Below are 27,353 nucleotides of genomic sequence, written 5' to 3' on the forward strand. Positions count from 1 at the left end.
ATGAAGCAGTTTGCTATGGCGAACGCCCACGGATTGAACATATTTTTGTTCGTGATCGAACGGATGTTTTCGACTTGGCCAATTTCTCCTGAGTTATCTTTTCCTTTTTAAGTAATGTCCTCAAGTGCGTACCAAAACGCGGATCCCCACCAATACCAAAATGCCATGGTTCACTGTTCGCAATGTTATTGTTAGCAGACCGACAAACAAAATTGCGTTTTGCGCATTTGTTATTTACCCGGTAGCCATCGTTTCTAATGTGTTTTTATTAATTACTCCAGTGAGAATGTTAAATCGTAGATTTACGTCCAACTAAGTTACGTTTATATTTACGACCATCTTTGAGAATAAGGTGCTTCTTGCACGTAAACGTAAATCTACGGCACACGTAAGTGCTAGTCGTAGACGTAAATTTACACTTTTTTGTGAATATGGGTCCTGATGTCCTAATGCCCATAACTAGTACTGTATATCAAAGGTTGTGGTGTGTGCTGTTCAGTTTGTTAGAAAATTTACCAGTTGAGATCCACTGATGCAGATTGAAACGTCATATTATATATACTTTACCACCATCCCATTACAATAAATACTTTTATTAAAACAATACATTAAATTAATGTATTATTTTAATTAAAGCTTGTTAATTAATTTAAAGCAGATAACCTGTAATAATAATACAGTTTTTAAACAAAATTGCAAATAATATTTTGAATTGTGAAACCACTGTGCCAGCAATGGATTGGGTTTTTTGGAGAGTTTGGGGTAAGGTCTTGTGAAAAATGTTTGTTTAATATAAAATGTTTTGAGGGGTTTTTGTGGGGAAGGATCCCGTAAAAATACTATTTAATATAAAATGTTAAGAAATCTTTTTGCTTTGCCTACATGATTAAATTCTACCATTTATAACAGCCTAGTCTGTGACCAATATTGTTACTTCACTGGCACAGATGGGTTTCACACTCCACACGTTGGTTTTGGCTCCACCAGCAGTGCCAACCTTATGCAAATATAAAACAAGTCCAGTAACTGTTTCGAGTCCCATGTTTCCTGTGTTGAAAAGTTACTTTTGAAACTGAAACTGAATTCTAAAAACTGATACAAAAGCAGAAGAGCCTAGCAAACAATTTCTGCTGGAAGCTTTGCAAAATAAGGAAGGCACCAACTGGTTCTTGTTTAATTTATAAATGGAAACATGATTCTACACAAAACTGTTTTTGTAAAATGCTAGATAACCAATCCTATAATTTTCATCCATATTGTCACTAGTTTCTTTGAGACACAGATCATTGTTTTTGTTACAACTCATGGACCATCATGCTTTCCTTATTATTCTGATGATCCACCATATTTTTCTGGTAAGAAAATTTTAATGAAATGTTTTGAAACCTGAAGCTACTTTCTATATTCCAGGATCATATGAAGAGTTTCATCGCATAACGTGATAAACGCCACTATACACACCCGATCCTAAAAACATTTTATTCCAAACCACCATAAACACTACGCCAGTTTCTCTGCAATCTGCAATATATCCTCAGACAATCATATCGCACTTTGCTGAAAACTGAATTTGAACTTGCATTTGTCTGAGTGGTGTTCGCACAATGGTTTTTAATATGGCGTTTATCATGTTTTGCGATGAAACTCTTCATATCGATTAACTGCTCATTCAACACCACTGACAAATTGGTCTGTAATTTTAGAATATTCTTCTACGAATGATATGTTTTATTTTATTCCACCATCAGTATATACTCGGTGAAAGCACTGTATATTTCACTGACAAAACATAAGTGAATTTTCCCAATCACAGATCTGCAGGTGGCACTGTTAGCAATCCTGTAGGACGCAGCACATCAATTCCTTTGTGCAGCACACAAACACGGGGGTAACCCAGTCGAATCAGCTCGTTGGCAAACTGAAACAAAAGTGATATACGAGAATGAAGCAGTGAAAAAATTAAATCGTCAAAACAAAAGCTGAAAAGGACGCACATAATATATTAATACAGTAACCAGTGCACCACGACTGGTATATCAAAGGCCATGGTATGTGCTATCCTGTCTATGGGATGTAGCATGTAAAAGATCCTTTGCTACTAATGAAAAAATGTAGCGGGTTTCCTTTCTTGGACTATGTAAAAATTACCAAATGTTTGACATCCAATAGCCGATGATTAAAAAAATCAATGTTCCCTAGAGGTGTCGTTAAAAATAAAAACAAAAAATAATAATACAGTAAACTGATTTTGTAAGAAAACTTTAAACTATGTGAGATGAAATTTGCAGATCCAAGAAAATGATAAAAACTTATGCTTTGCTTCAAGGAGTAGAAGTTCAAATAAGAACACAACATTTGATCAATCCTGAAAGAACTTCTTAACTATACTGGACCCCTACATGATCAAGTTATGTCTGGTTTTAAGGGGTATCTTGTTTTGAGAGGTTCTGTAGTGATATTTAAAAAGTTTTGAGGAAATTTGGGTTTACTGAGAGGTTTCTATGTATAGCCAACTCTGTTTTGATCATTTTGTCACTGTCTAGACCATGAGAAGAGAGCAGAGTTTCATCCCCAAAATAGAGCTTAAAACATAAAGGAACAGACCCGTGAAAATTAACACTAAGTTTATTTAATCAACAAACCTGTGACACATTTGAATAAAGTTACAATTGAGTGAAACATGAGTCTGTGATTTGAAATGGTGAAATACCCTCTAAAAAATAGTCTAAAAGTCGACTCCATAACTGTTTTAAAAATATGAGAAATGCATTTTATGATGACCAAAAACAATTCGAATGTACTGAAATGGATAATTTAAACAATAAAATCTAAGTAAAGTATGACTTCTGTTATCAAAAAACAGCTCAAATAGTAAAAAGTATGCCTTAGTGTTTCAAAACTAGGGTATGTCCCTTTAAAAGTAATTGGATGTAAGTATTAAAAAAATGAAATGCCAATGAAAAGGCTTACATTAGCAGCATTTCTTCCCCTGTTGCCAATAATCACTTTGACTTGTCCTTTCCTCGCATTAAGAAGATCGACAGCCGGACTTCGGACTAGTTCTCCCTCTGGTGAGAAGGCCGTTTGAAACGGAATGTTAATACTGCCAGGTATTGTGCCTCGCTGGTATCTGTGGTTGTCAAGGATCAAAATAATTTATTGTTTAATACATAACTATAACTCTACAAGATGCCTAAAAAAAAAAGTCACTAAAAGCCACATCAGTTTTGTAATATTTGTATATAGTGAGACAAATGTCAAACAAGGGATGGTAAAAACAGTTACACCTGAAAGATGAGTTTGAGCTGATGACCAGATGGCACCACGGCTATAGTTCGGTTGCACTATGGTTCACTGTAACAGCGCAAATTGTCAGGAGAGTTTCCCCGAAATATGGACATTTGCACAATTTTTGTACCGAAATTGGATAACAATGGATTTTCATCCAATGAATTTATATAAAAAAAATATTGCTAGCCCTTATCAAATAATCCCTATATGCTAACAACTACCACCAAACCATATCTTTCAGTGTTTAGTTGTCTTTGGCTTAGACCACAATGCACTGTGTGTGAGAAAGGATACTCATCCTGACTGCGGACGTCAATGACGAGAATCATGGGCTTGCTGTTGTGTTTCTTCTTGGTAGGACTGCGGGAGAGTGCTGTCCCCTGGAGCTCTCCCAGCTCTATGAGATCCTCGGCCGATATCCTCGGACTCTTCTCCACCTTCAGCTCCTCCACTGGGACTGCTTCCATGGACTGAAACGTGTCATGGGAGTATTACTTACATGTAAACCATAATGTACAAGGAAGGAAATGTTTTATTTAACGATGCACTCAACACATTTTATTTATGGTTACATGATGTCGGACATATGGTTAAGGACCACACAGATAGAAAGAAGAAACCCGTTCTCGCCACATCCTGGGCTACTCTTTTTCGATTAGCAGCAAGGGATCTTTTATATGCACCATCCCACAGACAGGATAGTACATGCCACGACCTTTGTTACACCAGTTGTAGAGCATTGGCTGGAATGAGAAATAGCCCAGTGGGGCCACCAATGGGGATCGATCCTAAACCAACCACGCTTTACCACTGAGCTATGTCCCGCTCCCAGAATGTACAAGAACCGAAGCATACCGTAGATGTGATGTTGCTTTATGAGCAAAAATTACAGTGTTTCTTATTGATGTGTTCATTTGAGGACACACAATTGAGGACAGAATGTACTGCTTTTACCAAATACAAATTTAAAATTAATACTGTTACAAGGAGTCAGCATTTTGTTAGGTTTTTGTTCCTTTTCTTGTTTTTTATATTATTATTATTACCAAGCCAAATTTGAATATAATTTCATTTGCACATCAGTATTTTGCTGTGTTCTGCTGATGAAACACTGAGACAGATATATTTACAAAATATCTTTAATAGTTTTTAAAAAAAAAACCCATTTTATAATCTCTGAATGCAGCAGACCGAACAGAAAAATGTCCACTAGAATGGTTTATGTACTTTACGGTAAACAAAATGGCCACGTCAGGAACCAATCAAATAGATAGTGAATGTTATTGAAACATTAGCTGGCTGAACTTGGAGCTGGCTTTTTTATTATCTGCAACTAATAAAGCTGGTCTGCTCTATGGCACTAACTAATAAAATGGTGATTGGAAGCGTGTTAACAATATCTTATGTGGACTAGATAATGAGAGAGGAAGCCTGCTTCCACTACATAGGACAATTAAATAACAGTAAGAAATCTTTTATAGGCACCTTCCCACAGACAGCACACCACATACGACAATTTGTTTTATATACACTGATTAGGACAGGAAAAAGGCCATTTCAACTCAGGTGTGTTCTCCATCATAGAAGTACCTCCAAGCCTGGATAACCACAATAAACAAAAGGTGATATCAGAACAGGAAGAAAATGGATGGTCCTCAAAGATGAGGCAGAAAAAGAAGTGGCATACAAAATAGTTACAATAATATAATAAAACAGGAGTTACCAGCTCTGTGCATGGTTGTTCATGATAATCACGGCTGTAGTAAGACAGGTTGGGTCTCATCTCAGACTTTGGTTTTCTTGGTGGTCTGGCATGCTGTCGAAATGTTGCACTCTTCGGAGATCCACAGAATATTTTGATGGAATCTTGAACACAGCGACCGATGTCAATTTCTAGAAGGAAAAACATGTCACATAAATCAATACTTCATTCAGTTTGGGCTTCTTCTTCTTAGGGTGTTAGTAGTTTTCTTACAGAATACTGAGACATGCAGTAGTTTCAGTATTATAATATTTAAACTTCTGGATATTTAAACAGGAACGTGCTTAATGATTGCGCAGCACACTGGCTGTCAGGTATAAAATAGATGGTAACATTGATGATATTGTCTAGAATGAGAAGAGAAACAAGAATTTTGCAGAACTAAATGTTTCACCTACTATAAATTAACATCATTTTAAGGTTTTTTTAATTAAAGATGTAAAGTTTATGATTAATCTAGCAGTGTTAAAAAATAATGTATATTAACTTGAGGAGTCATATTATAATTTACTTACCAGGCATGTCAGAGAACAGCAAGATGCACTCATTGAATCCAAAAGACAAAAGATTGTCACGAAGTTGCTGTAGAATTGCAACCCCAATACACAGTGGGAAGGATGAGTTGCCTAGCAACAGGGTGTCCCATAAATGAACTATCTTGTGTAGTGGAAACACATCTAAAATAACAAGAACAATTAGTAATTTATATCCATAATTTAAGTTTAAAAAAACATAAAGGCATATCACAACTTTCTATTTAATTATTAAAATAAATAAAATCCTTGAAAAATATTCATTTAAATTTTAACTGAACTGAAAGTTTAAAACAATGAACAAATAATTTTGATGGCAAAAATAACCAGACTGAAAAATGTATCAAATTTAAATTAAAGAGTAGGTAAATTAAAAACTGTAATTTTCTATAAATAATATCAATATACTCACGAGCATACATTGTCAGGAACCAGGGAATAGCATATAACTTTAAAAAAGAAAACAAAAATAATGTATAATTACAGTTCATATATAGCTATGTAAACATGTTCAGGAATGATTTTCAATGAATTCTGTTCTGAACAAACTTTACACAACTAAATACACTGACAACACAGTTGGTCATCATGGGGTATTACATATACATATACATGTAGCCTACCAAATTCAAAATACCCATACATTTTATTACATAATACATACAAGTCTTATTACAAGAAGCTGACTATAGAAATATCTATGAATCATTAATTGAAACAAAAACAAGAATTTTATAAAATTGATAATCGCCTACCATAAACTAGTATGGTGAATAACAAAATTATTTTATGATATAAAATGTATGATTAATCTACTATAGATCTGTTTATAAAACAAAAAAACTTTGGGATCAACATCCACTATTACAATTAGTTATTTTCGTGCTTATATCCAACTAAGGTTCAAGCATGCTCTCCTGGGCAAACACCTCAGCTATCTGGCCTCACACCTATCCACTGAGCTGTTAAACTCACCCAGGGTGGGAGCCGGAACTGACAAGCAAAACCAGCCTTATGTCTGATGGCTTAACAACTACACCACCGAGGCCAGTACTACATGCATGTCCCAAACTTCAATGATCTAGGACGTGCAGTTTGTCAGAAACAGAGCTAAATGCATATCTAACAAAGAACTCTATACATGCAAACGCTGATACCAACATCACCATAAAAGAAACACCTAGACAACACAACTATGTTCTGACTTACATCTGGAATGAAGCCAATGCCATCAAGATGGTTGCTTAACTCTGGGTCATGGAATGTGATCAGATGAGCAAACACAGCCAGGTATTCTGAAAAACAAGATGGGCTGCATCTTTCTGTTCTTAGTATTGTCTGTTATATCTTTAGATTTAAAGAAATTTTCACCAAAAAAACCATGTGGAAGCGGTGTGATTCCTTCCTTGTGATGACAGCTATACAAAATATTTTACATGCTTTTTGTGTTCATAATCATTTTAGAAAATAACACATTAATACATCATATTGTAAATTAAAATGATCAAACGAAATTAGTCATGTATTTATTTATTTTTGGTTTATATACATTTAACAATAAAAATGAAACTACAAAAAACTGATGTCATGGAAGAAAGAATCACAATTTACCAAACAATTATCAAGTTAACAAAGAAGGAATTGCAGAGCAGGAACAACGGGTTCAAAATGTTATATTAATTAACTTTTATGATAAAGAATTCGTTAATATAAGGTCATTCATAAAATAACCTACCTTGAATTACAGCAGAATTGTCTTTCAGAAAAAACTTGTGCAGATATTTCGGAATAAAAGCTGATAAACAGGAAAATGCTAGAGCTGAAATAATAAGAAAGTCAAAGAAATTACAGAATTTTTATTTTGTTTCATTTGCTCTTTTAGTCTCGCAATTGGCAATTGAGTTAAAAACTAATTTTGAACCGAAACCGTCCACCAAAATATATAGAATAACAAACAAGTAACATAAGGCCACTTCCTATAACAACTACCTCTAACAAAAAGCGTAATTTAGATATCTATGTCTATTCTGCATGCGATATCTTTCAACATGTATGAAGAAACCGATCTTTTCATAATGTTACAGGCTTTAGGATGACCTTTACAAATGAAATATAAATTCCAGACCCAGTCATTTAAAAATTATTCATTGATGCCAGTCAACAAAATATAGATAAACAAACAGTAATAAACTTTTATACAATCAATCATTAAAGAAATATGCACAGAAAATGATCAGAGACTAACTTTCAACAGAATGTTATGGCTTTTTTTGGCACACAAAACTATGACATTTAACAAAGGCCTGTCTAAGCAAAATAAATGAGAAACAATCACTAAGAAGTTAAAAGCTCACCTTCGTTGTTAAAGTTAAGTGCCAGGAATGGTGCACAGAGTGAATCGAGACCTTGCCAGTACACATACTCTGGGTGGCTAACAACCCATGCCTTCAAGATGCGGTGAAACTTGTTATGGGCGGTTGGCGAGGACAGAAGTTCATGGTACTGATGGCATCGTGGAATATCAACCTCAATCTGAAATACAAAGCATCATGGGATATCAACCTCAAACTGAAAAACAAAGCATAGTGGAATATCAACCTGAATTTGAAAAACAAAGCATAGTGGAATATCAACCTCAAACTGAAATACAAAGCATCATGGGATATCAACCTCAATCTGAAATACAAAGCATCATGGGATATCAACCTCAAACTGAAATACAAAGCATCATGGGATATCAACCTCAATCTGAAAGACAAAGCATCAGGGGATATCAACCTCAATCTGAAAAACAAAGTATAGTGGGATATCAACCTCAATCTAAAATACAAAGCATCAGGGGATATCAACCTCAATCTGAAAAACAAAGTATAGTGGGATATTCAGATCTTGCCATGAAAACAAACTGAGGGGAGTGATTAATTGCTCCCTAAGTTAAAGGGACATACACTAAGGCATATTTTTAACTAGTATAGCTATTTTTGATAACAGAAATCATACTTTAATTAGATTTTATGGTTTAGATTATCAATTTCCATACATTCGAAGTGTTTTTGGTCATCCTGGTGTTTTTACTATCACAAAATGCATTTCTCATATTTTTCAAAATGCATGTGCTTCTGAGAAGTACATGTAACAGTTATGGAGTCGAGTTTTAGTCTAATGTTAGAGGATATTTCACCATTTCCAAGTCACAGACTCATGTTTCACTCAGTTGTAACTTTATCCAAATATGTTACAGGTTTTTAGATTAACTAAACTTAGTGTTAATTTTCAAGGGTTCAAACTAGGGTCAGTCCCTTTAAATGGGTAGCCATTAAGATATTACCATATTGAGCAATAACATTTAATCCTTTTAGAATACTGTTTTTAAAACATTCAAATTCTCTCCTGGAACTAGTCTCAGGGGTGTGACAGCTGGCACAAAATTATATGCTTTTCCCCCCCCCCATGCAATCTCATCAAAGTCTACATAGGCGACATAGTTATCCTCTATAGTCCTTTCCACAGGGGATGTCTTTTTTTCATACTATGAATTCACTACAAGTTATTTATTTTTGAGCCGATTGTATTATAAATGGCACACAAAAAGAGGGTTTTTTGTTTTGTTATTTCCAAAACACTTTTACTTTTCTTCGTAAGTCAAACCAAACTAAAACTATTTGCAAAAAAATATTTTTGTAGGAGGATGGGACAGACTATAAATCTGCATGCCTACTAATTAAATATTAACTTGAACCAGAATAACATAACATTTACATACTGTAACATATATATTTATGAGAAAAAAGAACCCTATATTGATTTAAAACAAAGATTTCATTGTTTTTTTTAACTGATACACATGTAAAGATTATTAATATTCTGTTATTTACTAATATTAAATCAGGTATAATTGACAGTTATATTTTTTTAATTTACCACAAATGTATAACTGTACAATAACTGTTTTCAGTAGCCGATCCAGAAATTCCATTTAGGGGGGGCCCTAATGACATGAGGCAGAATGACAAGGGAACTTTGGGGGAGGTTTGGAGGGGGATCGTAAAAAATGTTTAAATTAATATATAATAAAATGATAACTGTCTCAAAATTTAGGAGGGCCAGGGTCCCTGGGGCTCCCCTAGATCCACCTCTGGTTTTACATTAAAAAGAACAGAACCATGTTCTGTGTTAACCTGTTACTACCTGTCTGTCTGTTGAGTTTGGAGTTTCCTTATCGATGGAGTCATATCTCCCTTCAATGTCTCCCTGTAATAGAAATATACAAAACAGCTAAAGTAAAAACATCTATTCTAGGCGTCATAAGAAATAAGAACTACAAACTTAAAATTTATTGTTAATATTAATCATATATTTAAATGCGGGTATTTAAGCATTACAAGATTGTAAGAAAAAAAAGGCTTCATAAATTTGGCCCCTCGTATTTACAAACCTTACTAAAATATGACCAAACAGGTAAAACTCAACAGTGATGATGCTACTTTTAAAATGGAAATGGAAATAGTTTATTTAACGACGCACTCAACACATTTTATTTACGGTTATATGGTGTCGGACATATGGTTAAGGACCATACAGATATTGAGAGAGGAAACCCGCTGTCGCCACTTCATGGGATACTCTTTTCAATTAGCAGCAAGGGATCTTTTATATGCACCATCCCACAGACAAGATAACACATACTACGGCCTTTGTATACCAGTCGTGGTGCACTGGCTACTTTTAATACCACAACGAATATCATTTGATTTGATTGTACCTCAATTTCCAGCAATGCAGCCCAGACGTAAGGTCTAACGAGTGGCGGTATATCCAGACGAGCTTCCTTCCAGATGTACGTACATTTGTACGGGTATGCTTTCAGCAGCCGCTCATACAGGATAATACGATGAAACTGAAATATTAAAAATATACCCAGCTAAAACGTCATACAAGATTACAACTGAGAAAGAACAGAAAAAGCTGTCATATTTGATGCTCTTTTACTTAATTTAAACCACTTTTTCTATAATGAATTAAAGTGAAACAAAAACAAAAGAACAAACTCACACTAAACAACATATCAGATTTAAATTTTCATGTAATGTTACACTTAAAAGTAAAGTACTGGGTTTTTTTTACCCCAAAAAGCTTCTCATCTTGATAGCTCACTTAAAACTATATCATTGAGTGCAGTACAGTTCTATTCTGAGACTGTCCATTGTTGGAAATATAAAAGTATATAAAAGATTCCTTACTGCTAATGGAAAAATGTAGCGGGTTTCTTCTTTAAGACTATATGTCAAAATTACCAAATGTTTGACATCCAATAGCCGGTGATTAATAAATCAATGTGCTCTAATGGTGTCATTAAAGAAAACCAAGTTTAACTTTTTACCTGGTATTCAATGTCTTTTTCCTTGATGACAAGAGGCAGGCTGGCTGTCTCTGTAAGATCTCCGCTACTTGGTGATGTCGGAAGACTGGCACCGTAATTGACATTTGATCTACCATAATAAAATAAAACAATTTCACTACATCTACAACACAAAAATAGTTACAAAATATTGTAATGAGCTCATAACATAAGACATATCTATTAAAAAAAGGGGAAAAAAAACACTTTTAATTAGATTCCATAAACATTGTGTTTTCATAAATAATTTCCGTTTGATTTGACGTAAGAAGAAAAGTAAACGTGTTTTGGAAATAACAAAAAAACCCACTATTTTTGTGTGTAGTGTAGAAAACAATTGGCTCAAAAATAAATAACCTGTAGTAAATACCATAGTATGAAAACTGCATTCCCTGTGAGAAGGACTATAGGTTGTCAAATGATTTTATCTTTATTATGGGAAACGTTTTAGTCATCTACATCTACATCTATGCATTCTGGATACTACTTTCTAAAAGATATCATTGGTTACTACTTACTCATCTTCTAACAGTGGGTAGTAAGCTGTGTCTTCTATGCTTTTTAACCTCTACAATGAAAGAGTCAAAAGCCATTACAGATAGGTTTTTTAAATACAAGTAATGGCACAAAAACGTTCTCCGATATATCCTTTACACAAATGAAATGATTGCCAATTTAAAAATGTATTAAACGAAACTAGCTCTAGATTACATTAGTAAAGGACAGTACACAGTACAGGGCTCAACCTTAGCAGTAGCCCAGGATATTTTGGCTACCAAATGTTTGCTCTGGCTACCAGATACCTAAACCTAGTAGCCCACCAGGCTACTATATATTTGTTTTACATGTCTAGTTACTCTGTAATCAACAAGTACAAGTGTAAATATATGCACGGTATATTTCTCATGATTTTAAAAAACCCTAACACGTTTAAATAAAAATAAATGATTTTAATATTTTCTCTCATTTTTCTTAATGTATTAAAATTATGGGGCTACTCATTTTTATTGGGGGCTACCAGATTTTATAACCTTGGTAGCCCGGTTGGCTACCACTGAAAAAAGTTATGGTCAAGGCATGCAGTATTTTTTTTACATTTGAAAGTCATCAATTGTTCAAGTAAACAACTGTCACATTTTATCAAAACTTCCTTGGCATTTAATCCCATTTCCCTTAGATATTATGCTCTTTTCATCTGAAGTCGTGAATATTGTATGTCCCAATTCACAAGTTGTGAATAGTATTCATTTGGCAAAATAACTTGTGAACTGGGGTAGGATTTTCTATCTCAATCTTCATAACTCATGGAAAAAATGGTGGAACAAACACAAATCATTTGTGCAATTATGAATTGGGGTGTGTGAGTGCAAACGGTCTATAAATCACCTGAACACACTCCACTTGGTGAAGTAGTGTTCACAATTCAGAACTTGTGGATTCACAATATTCACGAGGCTATGTGTGTATTTAACGTAATAGGATCTTATTTTCAAATGTTTTAAACAGAAGAGGAAGGAAGGAAATGTTTTATTTAACGACACACTCAACACATTTTATTTATGGTTATATGGCATCGGACATATGGTTAAGGACCACACAGATAGTGAGAGAGGAAACTCGCTGTCACCACTTCATGGGCTACTCTTTTTCAATTAGCAGCAAGGGATCTTTTATATGCGCCATTCCACAGACAGAATAACACATATCATGGCCTTTGATATACCAGTTGTGGTGCATTGGCTGAAGTGAAAAATAGCCCAATGGGCCCACTGATGGGGAACGATCCCAGACTGACCGCGCATTAAGTGAATGTTTTACCACTGGGCTACGTCCCACCCCTAAACAGAAGAGGAATCACTTACATCTCCGAGTTGTTCTTGAGACAAGACTATACAAGTCATATCCATGAGCTCGGCCGTGTCACGCACCTGTCCAAACACCCCTAAACAGAAGAGGAATCACTTACATCTCTGAGTTGTTCTTGAGACAAGACTATACAAGTCATATCCATGAGCTCGGCCGTGTCACGCACCTGTCCAAACACCCCTAAACAGAAGAGGAATCACTTACATCTCTGAGTTGTTCTTGAGACAAGACTATACAAGTCATATCCATGAGCTCGGCCGTGTCACGCACCTGTCCAAACACCCCTAAACAGAAGAGGAATCACTTACATCTCTGAGTTGTTCTTGAGACAAGACTATACAAGTCATATCCATGAGCTCAGCCGTGTCACGCACCTGTCCAAACACCCCTAAACAGAAGAGGAATCACTTACATCTCTGAGTTGTTCTTGAGACAAGACTATACAAGTCATATCCATGAGTTCGGCCGTGTCACGCACCTGTCCAAACATGTCACCTTCAGGAATAGCCAAACTGTTAACAACAATTATACATCATAATTATTTAAACAAACTATTATACATCATAATTATTTAAACAAAATATGGGTACATACTGGTCATACACTTTAATAATCTTGTATAGAGTAGTATTTTAAATGTATCTGCATTGACAATGTATGAAAATTAATTTAAAATTAATAACATGAAGAAACAAAAGCATAATTGTGGTGAAAAGGTTTAACTTTTGTTCAATAGGAAAGCCTTTTAAAAAATTATTACATGGAGAAAATAAAATAAAAAAGACTTGGAAAATACTGCTGAAAGAAAGAAAAAGTGAACAGTCATTCATGATGCTTTTCTTTCTTGTTAACTAGGTCTTATTATGCAGGATACAACAATATTTATTGAAATGAACATATGATTTAAAACAAATTATTTTATCACAATTATAATAATTTTAGCTCCAAAATCAATTTTAAAAATTCAAACACTGGTTTAGAACCACTAGAAATATATGTATTATTCATACCATGGCAAAAGATTGATAGGAGGTTGAGTTTTGATCAACTCTGCCTTTTTGAGGTATGTTTCAAGATGGCCACCAGCAAGATGCCATAAATAGTAGACCTCGTCCATTGACCTCTGGGACAGGTGGTCATCATCCCAATCTGAAAAGTCAAGATAACCGAACATTACCACTGATATTCGTAGTAACTTGTCTTCAGGGTGATGTTTCCCAGTATTTCTTATTTTCAATCATGAAAGAATTTATACAAATTGGTCATTCAGTGATTATTTAGAAATTACATTTATATATTCTGAACTCAAAAGTTGAAGAAAACTTTAAATGATTTTGTTCTTTCCCTTTCATGAATACTTAACCTAACCTCTCACCTGTGCATTCCCCCTACCCCAGAAAACACATGGCAGGGCTTCTAGAATTTTTACAAAATCCACTATCCATGGGATCAGTGATTTAAAACATTTAATAGCCACAATTAAAAATTCACTAGCCCTACTTTACTTTAAATTAATACAATTTTACTAATAGTAATAATCAGATATGTCACCTAAAGAGGGAGTTAAGAGCTTAAAAACACTAAGATGGGGGTGGGGACAGGATATTTATATGTAAATAAAATAGACTTAAATGCAGCATTTGACAACTTTTTTCACTAGCCGTGGACATGGCAATAATAGTTATTTACTAGCCCAACATAGAATATCACTAGCTATGGGAGTGGGACTACCATAATCTAGAAGCCCTGCCATGGACTGGTCTGATCATCACAACAGGCCAATCAAATGGCTGTAATCTTCCACCATGTCAAAAATGTGTTTCTAGCCACATGAATACCTCTTCCTCCTTTCTATGGATGTGTGTGTGTTGGGGGAAATGCACTCGGTTAGAATACATTCAATATAAGAAATATTTTTACTGTGTTCAGTATTAATTAATCTCAATTCTGCATGTTTTGTATTAAAGTTTGTTTTGTTTAACGACACCACTAGAGCACATTGATATATTAATCATCGGCTATTGGATGTCAAACATTTGGTAATTCTTACTCGTACTCATAGTCAGTAGAGGAAACCCGCTACATTTTCTTAATGCAGCAAGGGATCTTTTATATGCACTTTCCCACAGACAGGAAAGCACATACCACATATGCCTTTGACAAGTTGTGGTGCACTGGTTGGAACAAGAAAAAACCCAATCAGTTTAACGGATCCACTGAGGTGGTTTGATCTTGCAATACAAGCACATCAAGCGACCACCCAACCGACTGAGCTAAATCCTGCCCCTCCATGTTTTGTATCAATAACATCTTAGTTTGCCCTGTTCAGTGTTAATTTACCTCTGGCCATATATCTACATCTCTCCCCTCCATGTTTTGTATCAATAACATCTTAGTTTGCCCTGTTCAGTGTTAATTTACCTCTGGCCATATATCTACATCTCGCCCCATCCATGTTTTGTATCAATAACATCTTAGTTTGCCCTGTTCAGTGTTAATTTACCTCTGGCCATATATCTACATCTCTCCCCTTCATGTTTTGTATCAATAACATCTTAGTTTGCCCTGTTCAGTGTTAATTTACCTCTGGCCATATATCTACATCTCTCCCCTCCATGTTTTATATTAATAACATCTTAGTTTGCCCTGTTCAGTGTTAATTTACCTCTGGCCATATATCTACATCTCTCCCCTCCATGTTTTGTATCAATAACATCTTAGTTTGCCCTGTTCAGTGTTAATTTACCTCTGGCCATATATCTACATCTCGCCCCATCCATGTTTTGTATCAATAACATCTTAGTTTGCCCTGTTCAGTGTTAATTTACCTCTGACCATATATCTACATCTCTCCCCTCCATGTTTTGTATCAATAATATCTTAGTTTGCCTTGTTCAGTGTTAATTTACCTCTGGCCATATATCTACATCTCTCCCCATCCATGTTTTGTATCAATAACATCTTAGTTTGCCCTGTTCAGTGTTAATTTACCTCTGGCCATATATCTACATCTCTCCCCTCCATGTTTTGTATCAATAACATCTTAGTTTGCCCTGTTCAGTGTTAATTTACCTCTGGCCATATATCTACATCTCTCCCATCCATGTTTTGTATTAATAACATCTTAGTTTGCCCTGTTCAGTGTTAATTTACCTCTGGCCATATATCTACATCTCTCCCCTCCATGTTTTGTATCAATAACATCTTAGTTTGCCCTGTTCAGTGTTAATTTACCTCTGGCCATATATCTACATCTCGCCCCATCCATGTTTTGTATCAATAACATCTTAGTTTGCCCTGTTCAGTGTTAATTTACCTCTGGCCATATATCTACATCTCTCCCCTCCATGTTTTGTATCAATAACATCTTAGTTTGCCCTGTTCAGTGTTAATTTACCTCTGGCCATATATCTACATCTCTCCCCTCCATGTTTTATATTAATAACATCTTAGTTTGCCCTGTTCAGTGTTAATTTACCTCTGGCCATATATCTACATCTCGCCCCATCCATGTTTTGTATTAATAACATCTTAGTTTGCCCTGTTCAGTGATAATTTACCTCTGGCCATATATCTACATCTCTCCCCTCCATGTTTTGTATCAATAACATCTTATCTGGCCCTGTTCAGTGTTAATTTACCTCTGGCCATATATCTACATCTCGCCCCATCCATGTTTTGTATCAATAACATCTTAGTTTGCCCTGTTCAGTGTTAATTTACCTCTGACCATATATCTACATCTCTCCCCTCCATGTTTTGTATCAATAATATCTTAGTTTGCCCTGTTCAGTGTTAATTTACCTCTGGCCATATATCTACATCTCTCCCCATCCATGTTTTGTATCAATAACATCTTAGTTTGCCCTGTTCAGTGTTAATTTACCTCTGGCCATATATCTACATCTCGCCCCATCCATGTTTTGTATCAATAACATCTTAGTTTGTCCTGTTCAGTGTTAATTTACCTCTGGCCATATATCTACATCTCTCCCCTCCATGTTTTGTATCAATAACATCTTAGTTTGCCCTGTTCAGTGTTAATTTACCTCTGGCCATATATCTACATCTCTCCCATCCATGTTTTGTATTAATAACATCTTAGTTTGCCCTGTTCAGTGTTAATTTACCTCTGGCCATATATCTACATCTCTCCCCTCCATGTTTTGTATCAATAACATCTTAGTTTGCCCTGTTCAGTGTTAATTTACCTCTGGCCATATATCTACATCTCGCCCCATCCATGTTTTGTATCAATAACATCTTAGTTTGCCCTGTTCAGTGTTAATTTACCTCTGGCCATATATCTACATCTCTCCCCTCCATGTTTTGTATCAATAACATCTTAGTTTGCCCTGTTCAGTGTTAATTTACCTCTGGCCATATATCTACATCTCTCCCCTCCATGTTTTGTATCAATAACATCTTAGTTTGCCCTGTTCAGTGTTAATTTACCTCTGGCCATATATCTACATCTCTCCCCTCCATGTTTTGTATCAATAACATCTTAGTTTGCCCTGTTCAGTGTTAATTTACCTCTGGCCATATATCTACATCTCTCCCCATCCATGTTTTGTATCAATAACATCTTAGTTTGCCCTGTTCAGTGTTAATTTACCTCTGGCCATATATCTACATCTCGCCCCATCCATGTTTTGTATTAATAACATCTTAGTTTGCCCTGTTCAGTGTTAATTTATCTCTGGCCATATATCTACATCTCTCCCCTCCATGTTTTGTATCAATAACATCTTAGTTTGCCCTGTTCAGTGTTAATTTACCTCTGGCCATATATCTACATCTCTCCCATCCATGTTTTGTATCAATAACATCTTAGTTTGCCCTGTTCAGTGTTAATTTACCTCTGGCCATATATCTACATCTCTCCCCTCCATGTTTTGTATCAATAACATCTTAGTTTGCCCTGTTCAGTGTTAATTTACCTCTGGCCATATATCTACATCTCGCCCCATCCATGTTTTGTATCAATAACATCTTAGTTTGCCCTGTTCAGTGTTAATTTACCTCTGGCCATATATCTACATCTCTCCCCTCCATGTTTTGTATCAATAACATCTTAGTTTGCCCTGTTCAGTGTTAATTTACCTCTGGCCATATATCTACATCTCTCCCCTCCATGTTTTGTATCAATAACATCTTAGTTTGCCCTGTTCAGTGTTAATTTACCTCTGGCCATATATCTACATCTCTCCCCTCCATGTTTTGTATCAATAACATCTTAGTTTGCCCTGTTCAGTGTTAATTTACCTCTGGCCATATATCTACATCTCTCCCATCCATGTTTTGTATCAATAACATCTTAGTTTGCCCTGTTCAGTGTTAATTTACCTCTGGCCATATATCTACATCTCTCCCCATCCATGTTTTGTATCAATAACATCTTAGTTTGCCCTGTTCAGTGTTAATTTACCTCTGGCCATATATCTACATCTCTCCCCTCCATGTTTTGTATTAATAACATCTTAGTTTGCCCTGTTCAGTGTTAATTTACCTCTGGCCATATATCTACATCTCTCCCCATCCATGTTTTGTATTAATAACATCTTAGTTTGCCCTGTTCAGTGTTAATTTACCTCTGGCCATATATCTACATCTCTCCCCTCCATGTTTTGTATTAATAACATCTTAGTTTGCCCTGTTCAGTGTTAATTTACCTCTGGCCATATATCTACATCTCTCCCCTCCATGTTTTGTATTAATAACATCTTAGTTTGCCCTGTTCAGTGTTAATTTACCTCTGGCCATATATCTACATCTCTCTCCATCCATGTTTTGTATCAATAACATCTTAGTTTGCCCTGTTCAGTGTTAATTTACCTGCGGCCATAGCTTCCTCATCATACACAGGTAACTCCAGATCCAGACATCGCAGACGGGAAGAAAATAATGTAAAGCCATTCTTGTGTGGTAACTAGAGTGATAAACATAATACATAGTTTGAGATAATTTTCACCATGCAAGCACACACATAGTATCAAATGTAAACTTTGCTAATTACTCCAAACTAATTCAAAATGTTAGAAGAAACAAATTACATTAGTTGTTAGTGAGTGAGTGAGAAGTCGGTGTAGTGTCTTTATACCTCGATACTACCCGACTCGAATCCCACAGTTTAATATAAAGTTAAAGTTTGTTTTGTTTAACAACACCACTAGAGCACATTGAGTTATTAATTACTGGCTATTGGATGTCAAACATTTGACAATTCTCATAGTCTCAGAGGAAACCTGTTATATTTTACATTTTCACAAGGAATCTTTTATATCCACTTTTCAACAGACAGAACAGCACATACCATGGCCTTTGATATACTAGTCAGGGGCACTGATTGGGATAAGACAGAAAAAAAACATTGGGTCCATTGACTAGGTTCGATCCCACAACTCAAGCCCCTTAATATTACAGCAGCTTGCTATTATTAAAAAAAACCTGCGATTCATGTGGCAGCAGTGGCCTTTCACTCACTACAAACAATGGTCCTCATTTAACAAGAAATTAGTTTTCTTTAACGACACCACTGAAGCACATTGATTAATTAATCATCGGTTATTGGATGTCAACCATTTGGTAATTCTGACACATAGTCATCAGAGGAAACCCGCTACATTTCTCCTAATGGATCTTTTATATGCACCATCCCACAGACAGGCTAGCACATACCACAGCCTTTGATATACCAGCCGTGGTGCATTGGCTGGAACGAGAAATAGCCTAATGGGCTGACAGGAATCGATCCCAAACTGACCGCGCATCAAGCAAGTTTTTTACCACTGGGCTACATCCTGCTACTCCATTTAACAAAAACCTGACACAAAATAAAACACTAATTAGTTTTTGATTGTAGTCACATACAGTGTTATTTTTAACACAAGCTGATTTACTAACCTCAGAAGAGCGATGTTGTTTGAACACTGGATGTTTCTTGAGCTCCATGGCACTCAGTCTTAAAGAAAAATAATGAACATCGGTAAAGAGTATGTACTATTAAAAGAGTATAATTACAAACTTCATGCCGTTATACGATTTATTCTATTCTGATTGGACGTCACTTAAAAACAAAATGTTATCCTTCGATAAACCTCAGAAAATGACGTCATTATGTCAAATGGGAAGGTAAACTGTAAAATAGGTCATGGAAAGAAAATTAGAAACTGATTTTATACATTTTGTGACTGTTATACAACAATACATTTAGACAATAAAAAATTTTTTAATTCTTATATGTACTAAACGGTATTAATAAAACAAATGTCTGACATACTGACAAGAATATGTTTATTATAATGATTATTTCTTGTCTCTATATTAGTCTTAAATGATGTTACAAAAATTTGTTTTGTTTAACGACACCACTGGAACACCAAACATTTGGTGATTTTTACATAGTCTTATAGAGGAAACCCACTACATTTTTCCATTAGTAACAAGGGATCTTTTATATGCACTATCCCACAGACAGGATAGCACATACCACAGCCGTTGATATACCAGTCGTGGAACGAGAAATAACCCAATGGGCTCATCAACGGAGATCGATTCCAAACCGACAGCACATCAAATGCTTTACCACTGGGCTAAACGCTGTTACACGCAACAAGGTATATTCTACACAATTATAGCCAACTATACTGCCTATTATGAAATAATATATAACAATACACCAGCACATAAAAGAAAAAAAAAAAATTGGCTACCTAATGTCAAACAATTTCCTGGAAATTCCATTAATCACTGTGGAACATTATTTTTGTCAATCTTTTTCATTCTGTTGATCATACAGTTCTTATTGTGTTTTTTTTAGGTATTACATTTGCAATTTACTGATAAAAAAACGTCAACTTTCAAATTTCACTTCTGACCCCAATCGTCCTTCAAGATCTTTGGTGGTCATAAAACCTACTGTAATACTGAACTACTGGTTGTAATGTTTGCACAATTAATTTACTATTATCATATAACCATTCCCCACAGCTAATATACCTTACAATTGTAAATTCTTATTAGAGTTCCCTACCTTTTTTGGAAGAGTATATATCAAATGAATGAAAGGATGTTTAACAACACCCCAGCACAACTATAGAGATCACCTATTGGGTGTCATTAAAGATACAGACAGCATGTATACTTCATCTACCTTCTTGAGGGTGAGACAAACAGACACATCCTCAGGAAGTCTAATGCATCTTTGGACAGCTCCTGAAAAAAAAAAAACCTTCCATCTGGTTACTGGAAACAACAGACAACAAAATTATTTCGAAAATTACTTAATACTAGATCTAGATCATATTTATTTAATAAGGTGGAATTAAACTGTGCTAACAAAAGCACAAAATGCTTGTTTACTGTCTGGCAATTAACTTACATGAATTTGTTGTTCAATATTCTGATCTTTAGCTAGGTAATCTAGTGGATGCATATCTGAAAATAAAGGTGGAAAACAAAGTTAATGAACCGGGACTGCTTTGTTGAGTATCACATTTCGAATTGCCATCCAAATTTTAAAGATCGCTACACAATTTGTAAACCGTAAAAGATACTGCACACCAACAGACATGCAAATCAGTGTTACGGTTAGTGTGTAATTTAGAATAGGTCTACTTGATGACAAGGACGGAAATGCTTTATTTAAAGATGCACTCAACACATTTTATTGACGGTTATATGGCATCAGACATATGGTTAAGGACCACACAGATATTTGAGAGAGGAAACACGCTGTTGCCACTTCATGGGCTACTCTTTTCGATTAGCAGCAGGGGATCTTTTATATGCACCATCCCACAGACAGGATAGTACATACCATGGCCTTTGATACACCAGTTGTGGTGCACTGGCTGGAATGAGACTACTGCTGACTTGACTTTTAAGTCAGCATTTATCAGTTTATTGTTTATCAGTTGGTGTGTGCTAAGTATAATACAAACATGCAATACAGTTTAAATTGATTATATAACACCTTTTTAAATGTCATGTCATGAAATGTAGGTCACAGTGACCTACTTTCATATTGCTTTCCAAACTAATCTATGAACAAGTTATGAAGAGATTTCAAACTAATTAGAAGTAAAATAGATAAAATCTTAGTGGTTGCCATACTAATTTTATCTGCTTATTATTACCTGAATTCAGCAAGGAAAATAGCTTTTCAAGACATCCCTTCAGCGATAAATCAGACCAGAATCGTTTTTTCTACAAAAAACAAAAAGGGGAAAAAAAATTAATCAGCTATTAAATGTAAAACATGTATAGTATAGTAAAGATATACATTTGTAAGAAAAATACAAATTGTTATTGTTGTAAGTTTTAAATGTTATTCATATGTTCAAGACTAAAAAAAACCCCAATAAGTTCAGGCAACTGGTAAAAAGAATGTGTACTTTGATTTGGATGTCAACACAATTCTGTGGAAAATATATGCATTACTGTAATAAAGAATATTGAACAGTTTCACTAAATATCAATACAATACAAAACAGAATTCATTTGTAATATCTCCACCATGCCTGTTTTCAGGCAGAGAAACAAGATAACAAGTACTCAGTACCAGTTTATTTAAATATTCAATGCATTAGCTAGAAATTATGTTGTACAATTCTAAATTTTACATTACTGACCCATATTTTATTGCACTTTAAAAATCTCAAATGAATTGGGCACAAGTTTCCACCCTACATTGTGTCCAATCTATTTCTTTTTTCAAATGCAATAAAATGTGTTTTAGATCACCATATCCTTACTGTAAATGCCTGCATTAAAATGATTCCCAGCATCCAACTGTCTGCTTTAGGTCCGGAGTTTATTGTAGTGTCTGGCTGAAGTCCATCATCTGCATGGACCTCTGTTGGCCCTTGACAAAATACTTCAGGGGGCATAAACCGGGGATCTCTGAAACATATTAAAAATGTACTGTCAGTTTAATGGGAAAGGAATAGTTTATGAAACAACAAACCAAACACAATATCATTATAGTACAACCAGTCATGAAGTATTAAGTTATGGTGATTTCAATATAGAAATTCAGCATGAAACTTAAAATAATGACTATCTATGAAGCTCGCACTAAGCTGGTCAAGGCTTGGGGCAAAGTAGAACTAGTGTTATAATTTTAAAAACAATCAAGTTTTAATTAAAAATAAATGTAGAAAATTAGTAATGTATGTATTGCCACTCTCATGGCTGGGCTTTAAGCCAGCTCACTGAATCCATGATACTTTAGTCAAGACAAATAACCTTGAGCATTGTCTACTCTTCTGTTTTAACCAGTGTTAGAAAATTTGTCACTAGTCCACCAGACAAACACATCTCAAAATCTACTTGTCCGCCAATCCTTTCACTTGTCCAAATAAAAGGAATGTGATAGTCAAGAACAAGGATGATGTTTTTGATTGCTCCAAACGAAACTCACTGAACATTTTCACTTGTCGACTGAACAACCACTGAATTTTGCTTGTCCGAGCTGATTTTTATTTGTCAGGACAAAAGGACAAGTGCTTATTTCGAATGCTGTTAAGCATGTCAAATTACAGACAAATATTAACAAAACTTACATTTTTAAAGATACAATTGTATAATATGTTAACATACCCAATGGGGAAGGAAACAGACGTGCCGCCGTTTGTCATATAATACAAGCCATACTCGGCCAATTTGACTCCTCCCTAAAAAAAATATATATATATATATTTACATTACAACATAACATTAAATGAAAGGTAATTTACTGTTACTAGTTTATTCTTTCAAAAACAGTTTGAAGTAAAATGTAAAGAAAAAATAACAGGGCTCACACTGGAAGAAATTTTGGTTTGGTCAATTTTCAGATATGTAGAGTATATCCTTGAAAAAGTATAAAAAATACTATATGGACATATGGGCCCGTGCTTATAAAACTTAAAGTCTAGACTTTAATAAAGTCCAGACTTTAACGTAATGCTATTTGAATGGCGTTGCCATGATGTTAAAGTCTGGACTTTATTAAAGTCTAGACTTTAAGGTTTATAAGCACGGGGCATGGTACCATAAAATGTGGTTATTTTAAGGAATATTTTATTGACTTGATTTGTATAAAAATTAGCCATTTACTAATCTGGCAATGGACAGGGAGAGTTCTGCAGATACTTCTTATTTATTTGTTAATAATGTTTTTCTGTTACATGTACATGCACTATAAAGAAGGCTCTGAATTGCAAAAGATCCGTTAAGCTGGAAATGAGAATAAATTACTGCATAAGGATTATCTGTCTGTTGTGTAAATAACAACCATGCTAATTAAGAAAAAAACAGCATCAGCAAATATTCCATGGGAAAATAGTTTCCATAGCATTTTTAACAGCAGTTTTGTGGTTAATATGTAAGAGAAGTATTAATTTGTTAATATGAAAAAGAAAAAAAAAATTAACTAAGAAATGTGACAGAAAATTGAAAGTTCTGTGGCAAAATAAATACAGCAGAACATTGAAAACACCAATCTCCACAACATTGTCAATAGCCAGAGTTGAATAATAAATAATAAACCATATGAACCCAACTGCAATTTGAATAGGACACTGGCATAAAACAATCTTGAAAAAAAACCCAATCATTAAAGTTGTTTTAACAAAATTCATGGTGTGCTCGTGGCAAGTTTTCAGGCATACATATGTATGTCTGAACTATTGCTTCAACCTTAGGTGGATAGGGGCACATAGTGTATTGTGACCTAAATCTTCGATCTCTTGTGTCTTTTTAAAAAATAAATACTAAACATACATACAGATTCTTGCATTCAATGGCATACGCCAAAAAGAAATGTAATTACATGCAGGCCTACCTCAGCATCAAAGAGAATATTTCTAGGAGAAAGATTTCTATGTGTTATGCCTTTTTTGTGGATATACTCCAACCCCTGAATAATCTGGAATGCCAAGTCCAATAAAGCTGGCTCACTGAAAGATTAAAATAATATATATTTATTATGAATACATTGCTACATATATATTATGATAATTAAATTGAAACAAATTATGAAAACACTAAAACAAATTAAAGGATTAATGTACTAAATATTGGATACAATGACCATGTTCTACTTTGATCTGGATATTAAATACTGCTACTTCAAAGCAGCATATCTAAATTAAAAAACAAAATGGTACAATAAACATTCATCACAAATCAGATTAGTGACCTGTATTAACGATCTTCGAACTTGGCAACAATTGTGATACTAAACGGCATATGACATGTAAATATAAATGGGTGATTCTGAATTATAATTTTAGCACGATGAAATATCAACAATTGTATGAACTTCATGATCTGCTTACTTTGCAAATGTTCCTTGTCGATAAATATTTTCAAGATTTTTCTTGTAGTATTCTGCAACAACAATTAGCCTTTCTGAAAAAAAAAGAAATACATTTGTAATTATAAATTAATAAAATTATAGACGACATAATAATATACACATAAATGATATAGTTATCCACACATTTCTGGCAATTTTTCAGATTTTGCATAAAAGTTCATTTAAATAAACAAGCATTCTGAGAGTACTGCTAAAGTAATACATGTTCCCTGCCAGGCACAACAATTTTTTAATGTCCTAAGTTCAAGGGTCATAACTCTGCCAAAAATGGGTAAATCACCACGAAAGACAAACTTCATCTGTAACAGAACATTATAAAGCTACACACAAAATTCCAGGTCAATATCTTGAAGCAATGCAAAAAACAGTCCGGAAAACAAATGTTCATATATCTCCTAATAAAACTTGAGGTGTTTTCTCTTTTATAGATACATAATACCTGTCCTCAAACTAGTGCATATTCCCCTAAGGATAGTAGTCTGGTTCGAAGGGGAAAGAAAAGGAAGGAGTATGCAGGAGAAGAATTTTAGGTCATCCCATTAGCTGTTAGGATGTTTGAACCAGAATACTATCCTTAGGGGAATATACACTAGTTTGAGGACAGGTCATGTTGAAAAGAAAATGGGCATATCTCCATGAAAGTCAAACTTGATATGTAACAGTACATGATAAAAGTACACACAAAATGTCAGCTCAATATCTTGAGGCATTGCAAAAACAAGGTCTGACATTTTCATATCTCCTAATTTCAACGGCCATAAATCTGTGGGGAAAAAAGGTAAAATATGTTGCGGGCAACCATTCTTTGTCAAACAGTTACCCGACAGGCAACCAAGAAAATCATAAAACAAATAAAATGAAAAACAAAACTTCACGACACTCGGACAGTCACGAGCAATTCAAAAGTATCGGCACTGACAATTTGACTGACAGGTGATATAAATATCCACCCTAACGCTGGCATCCACTCGGGTGTCCATCGTGCATGATTCTGGCAGGAGGCATTTGGAAAAGCCAAATGCCAGATATTTTGTCCCCAAACTAGCTGGTTGCTACCAATTCTCGCTACAAAATATTTCCTATTCACCCTAAAAACCTTGCCGACGCATCCCAATACTGACGACTTGTGTTTACATTCATAAAACTTTTATGAAATATGTGGGCAATCAAGATATGATTGCCCACCTGGCAACCATCACAATTTCACATTTGTGCACCCCTGTTGATCTGCAACAATAAACAAAATTTCTTCTCAATATCTCAAGACATTTAAAAAAAAAAACAATTCAGAAAATTATATCTGGGACGGATGAACCGACAGACAGACAAGCAGACTGACAAGACAGAGGTAAAACCGATATGGAACTAATAAGTTCATCTGTTAAACAATGGATTTTATCAACACTTTCAGGTTCAGTTGCAGGGTGTGCACCTCCAGCAACCCTGTTGGACCTACACCTACACACCATATGATGTAAGAAACCATGCGAGTTCTCACCATGTTTTATCTTGGCGATATCTTGGTATCTACAGATACGTGGGTGTTCAAGCGTCTTCAGAACCTGGAACTGTCCGAAAACTTTGATGGAGTTTGGTGTCAACGGCAAACCATTCGCACCACACTTGTCATTCGGGTGGCTGGCCGCAAAGAACGTTGTCACACCAAACTCTGCTTTACCCAAGATGGACATCTCTATGTTTTACTGGATGTAACTTGAGAATCTGCCATGGTTGTAACTATATCCCAGTCACTGCCCGAGTCAGTACTTTGACAGTCTATGGAGTCTGGAAACACTGTACAAAAGATCCTGAAAAATAACAATTTAACAGTATATATTCACTGTATTGCTTGTATTGCAATATATGTTCCATGTGATCAATAATGACAAATCAATTTTAAAGTATTTTAAATACACCCCCCCCCCCTTACTTTTAATGAATTCTTCATTTATACTTTACAGCTCTAATAATGTTTTCTTTTGTTTTGACACCAATGGTAATACCACAGAAATAATACAACTAAAATAAATACTGTAAAAATATGATGTTTATAACTAACAAAATGTGATCATTCGTGGCTTGTATTAATCAGTCACTCCCCTCCCAACCTTCCGCCAATGAGATAAAGAGTTGCTT

The 27,353-nt window shown here is 34.9% G+C and overlaps 1 protein-coding gene across 1 annotated transcript; it reads right to left on the reverse strand.

The window, feature by feature from the left end:
* Positions 1 to 327: 327 nt before the first annotated feature.
* Positions 328 to 27,352, reverse strand: LOC121375904 (TBC domain-containing protein kinase-like protein). Its single transcript, XM_041503606.1, has 26 exons — positions 27,277 to 27,352; positions 26,716 to 27,025; positions 25,177 to 25,249; positions 24,681 to 24,795; positions 23,456 to 23,529; positions 22,609 to 22,756; positions 21,991 to 22,060; positions 21,234 to 21,289; positions 21,006 to 21,067; positions 19,757 to 19,814; positions 18,689 to 18,782; positions 13,861 to 13,999; positions 13,263 to 13,362; positions 11,503 to 11,552; positions 10,967 to 11,075; positions 10,349 to 10,483; positions 9,775 to 9,837; positions 7,941 to 8,118; positions 7,322 to 7,405; positions 6,796 to 6,881; positions 5,999 to 6,035; positions 5,569 to 5,730; positions 5,015 to 5,184; positions 3,586 to 3,761; positions 2,971 to 3,130; positions 328 to 1,918 (listed from the first exon to the last, which is right to left on the reverse strand). Exons 2-26 carry the CDS (start codon positions 26,906 to 26,908, stop codon positions 1,808 to 1,810), a joined length of 2,703 nt encoding a protein of 900 aa, XP_041359540.1. The 5' UTR covers positions 26,909 to 27,025; positions 27,277 to 27,352; the 3' UTR covers positions 328 to 1,807.
* Position 27,353: the final 1 nt, after the last annotated feature.

Source organism: Gigantopelta aegis, chromosome 6 (assembly GCF_016097555.1).
Source record: "Gigantopelta aegis isolate Gae_Host chromosome 6, Gae_host_genome, whole genome shotgun sequence".
In the NCBI taxonomy this organism is placed as follows: Eukaryota; Metazoa; Mollusca; class Gastropoda; order Neomphalida; family Peltospiridae; genus Gigantopelta; species Gigantopelta aegis.

What these genes read in the sequence shown, in the direction of transcription:
- LOC121375904 (XM_041503606.1), bottom strand. Translation starts at nt 26,908, where the DNA reads ATGTCCATCTTGGGTAAAGCAGAGTTTGGTGTGACAACGTTCTTTGCG. An exon ending in AACAACATCGCTCTTCTGAG is followed by an intron (nt 18,783 to 19,756) that starts GTTAGTAAATCA and finishes TTATCACTCTAG; the next exon opens with TTACCACACAAGAATGGCTT. An exon ending in GCATTGGCTTCATTCCAGAT is followed by an intron (nt 6,036 to 6,795) that starts GTAAGTCAGAAC and finishes TCTTTTTTAAAG; the next exon opens with TTATATGCTATTCCCTGGTT.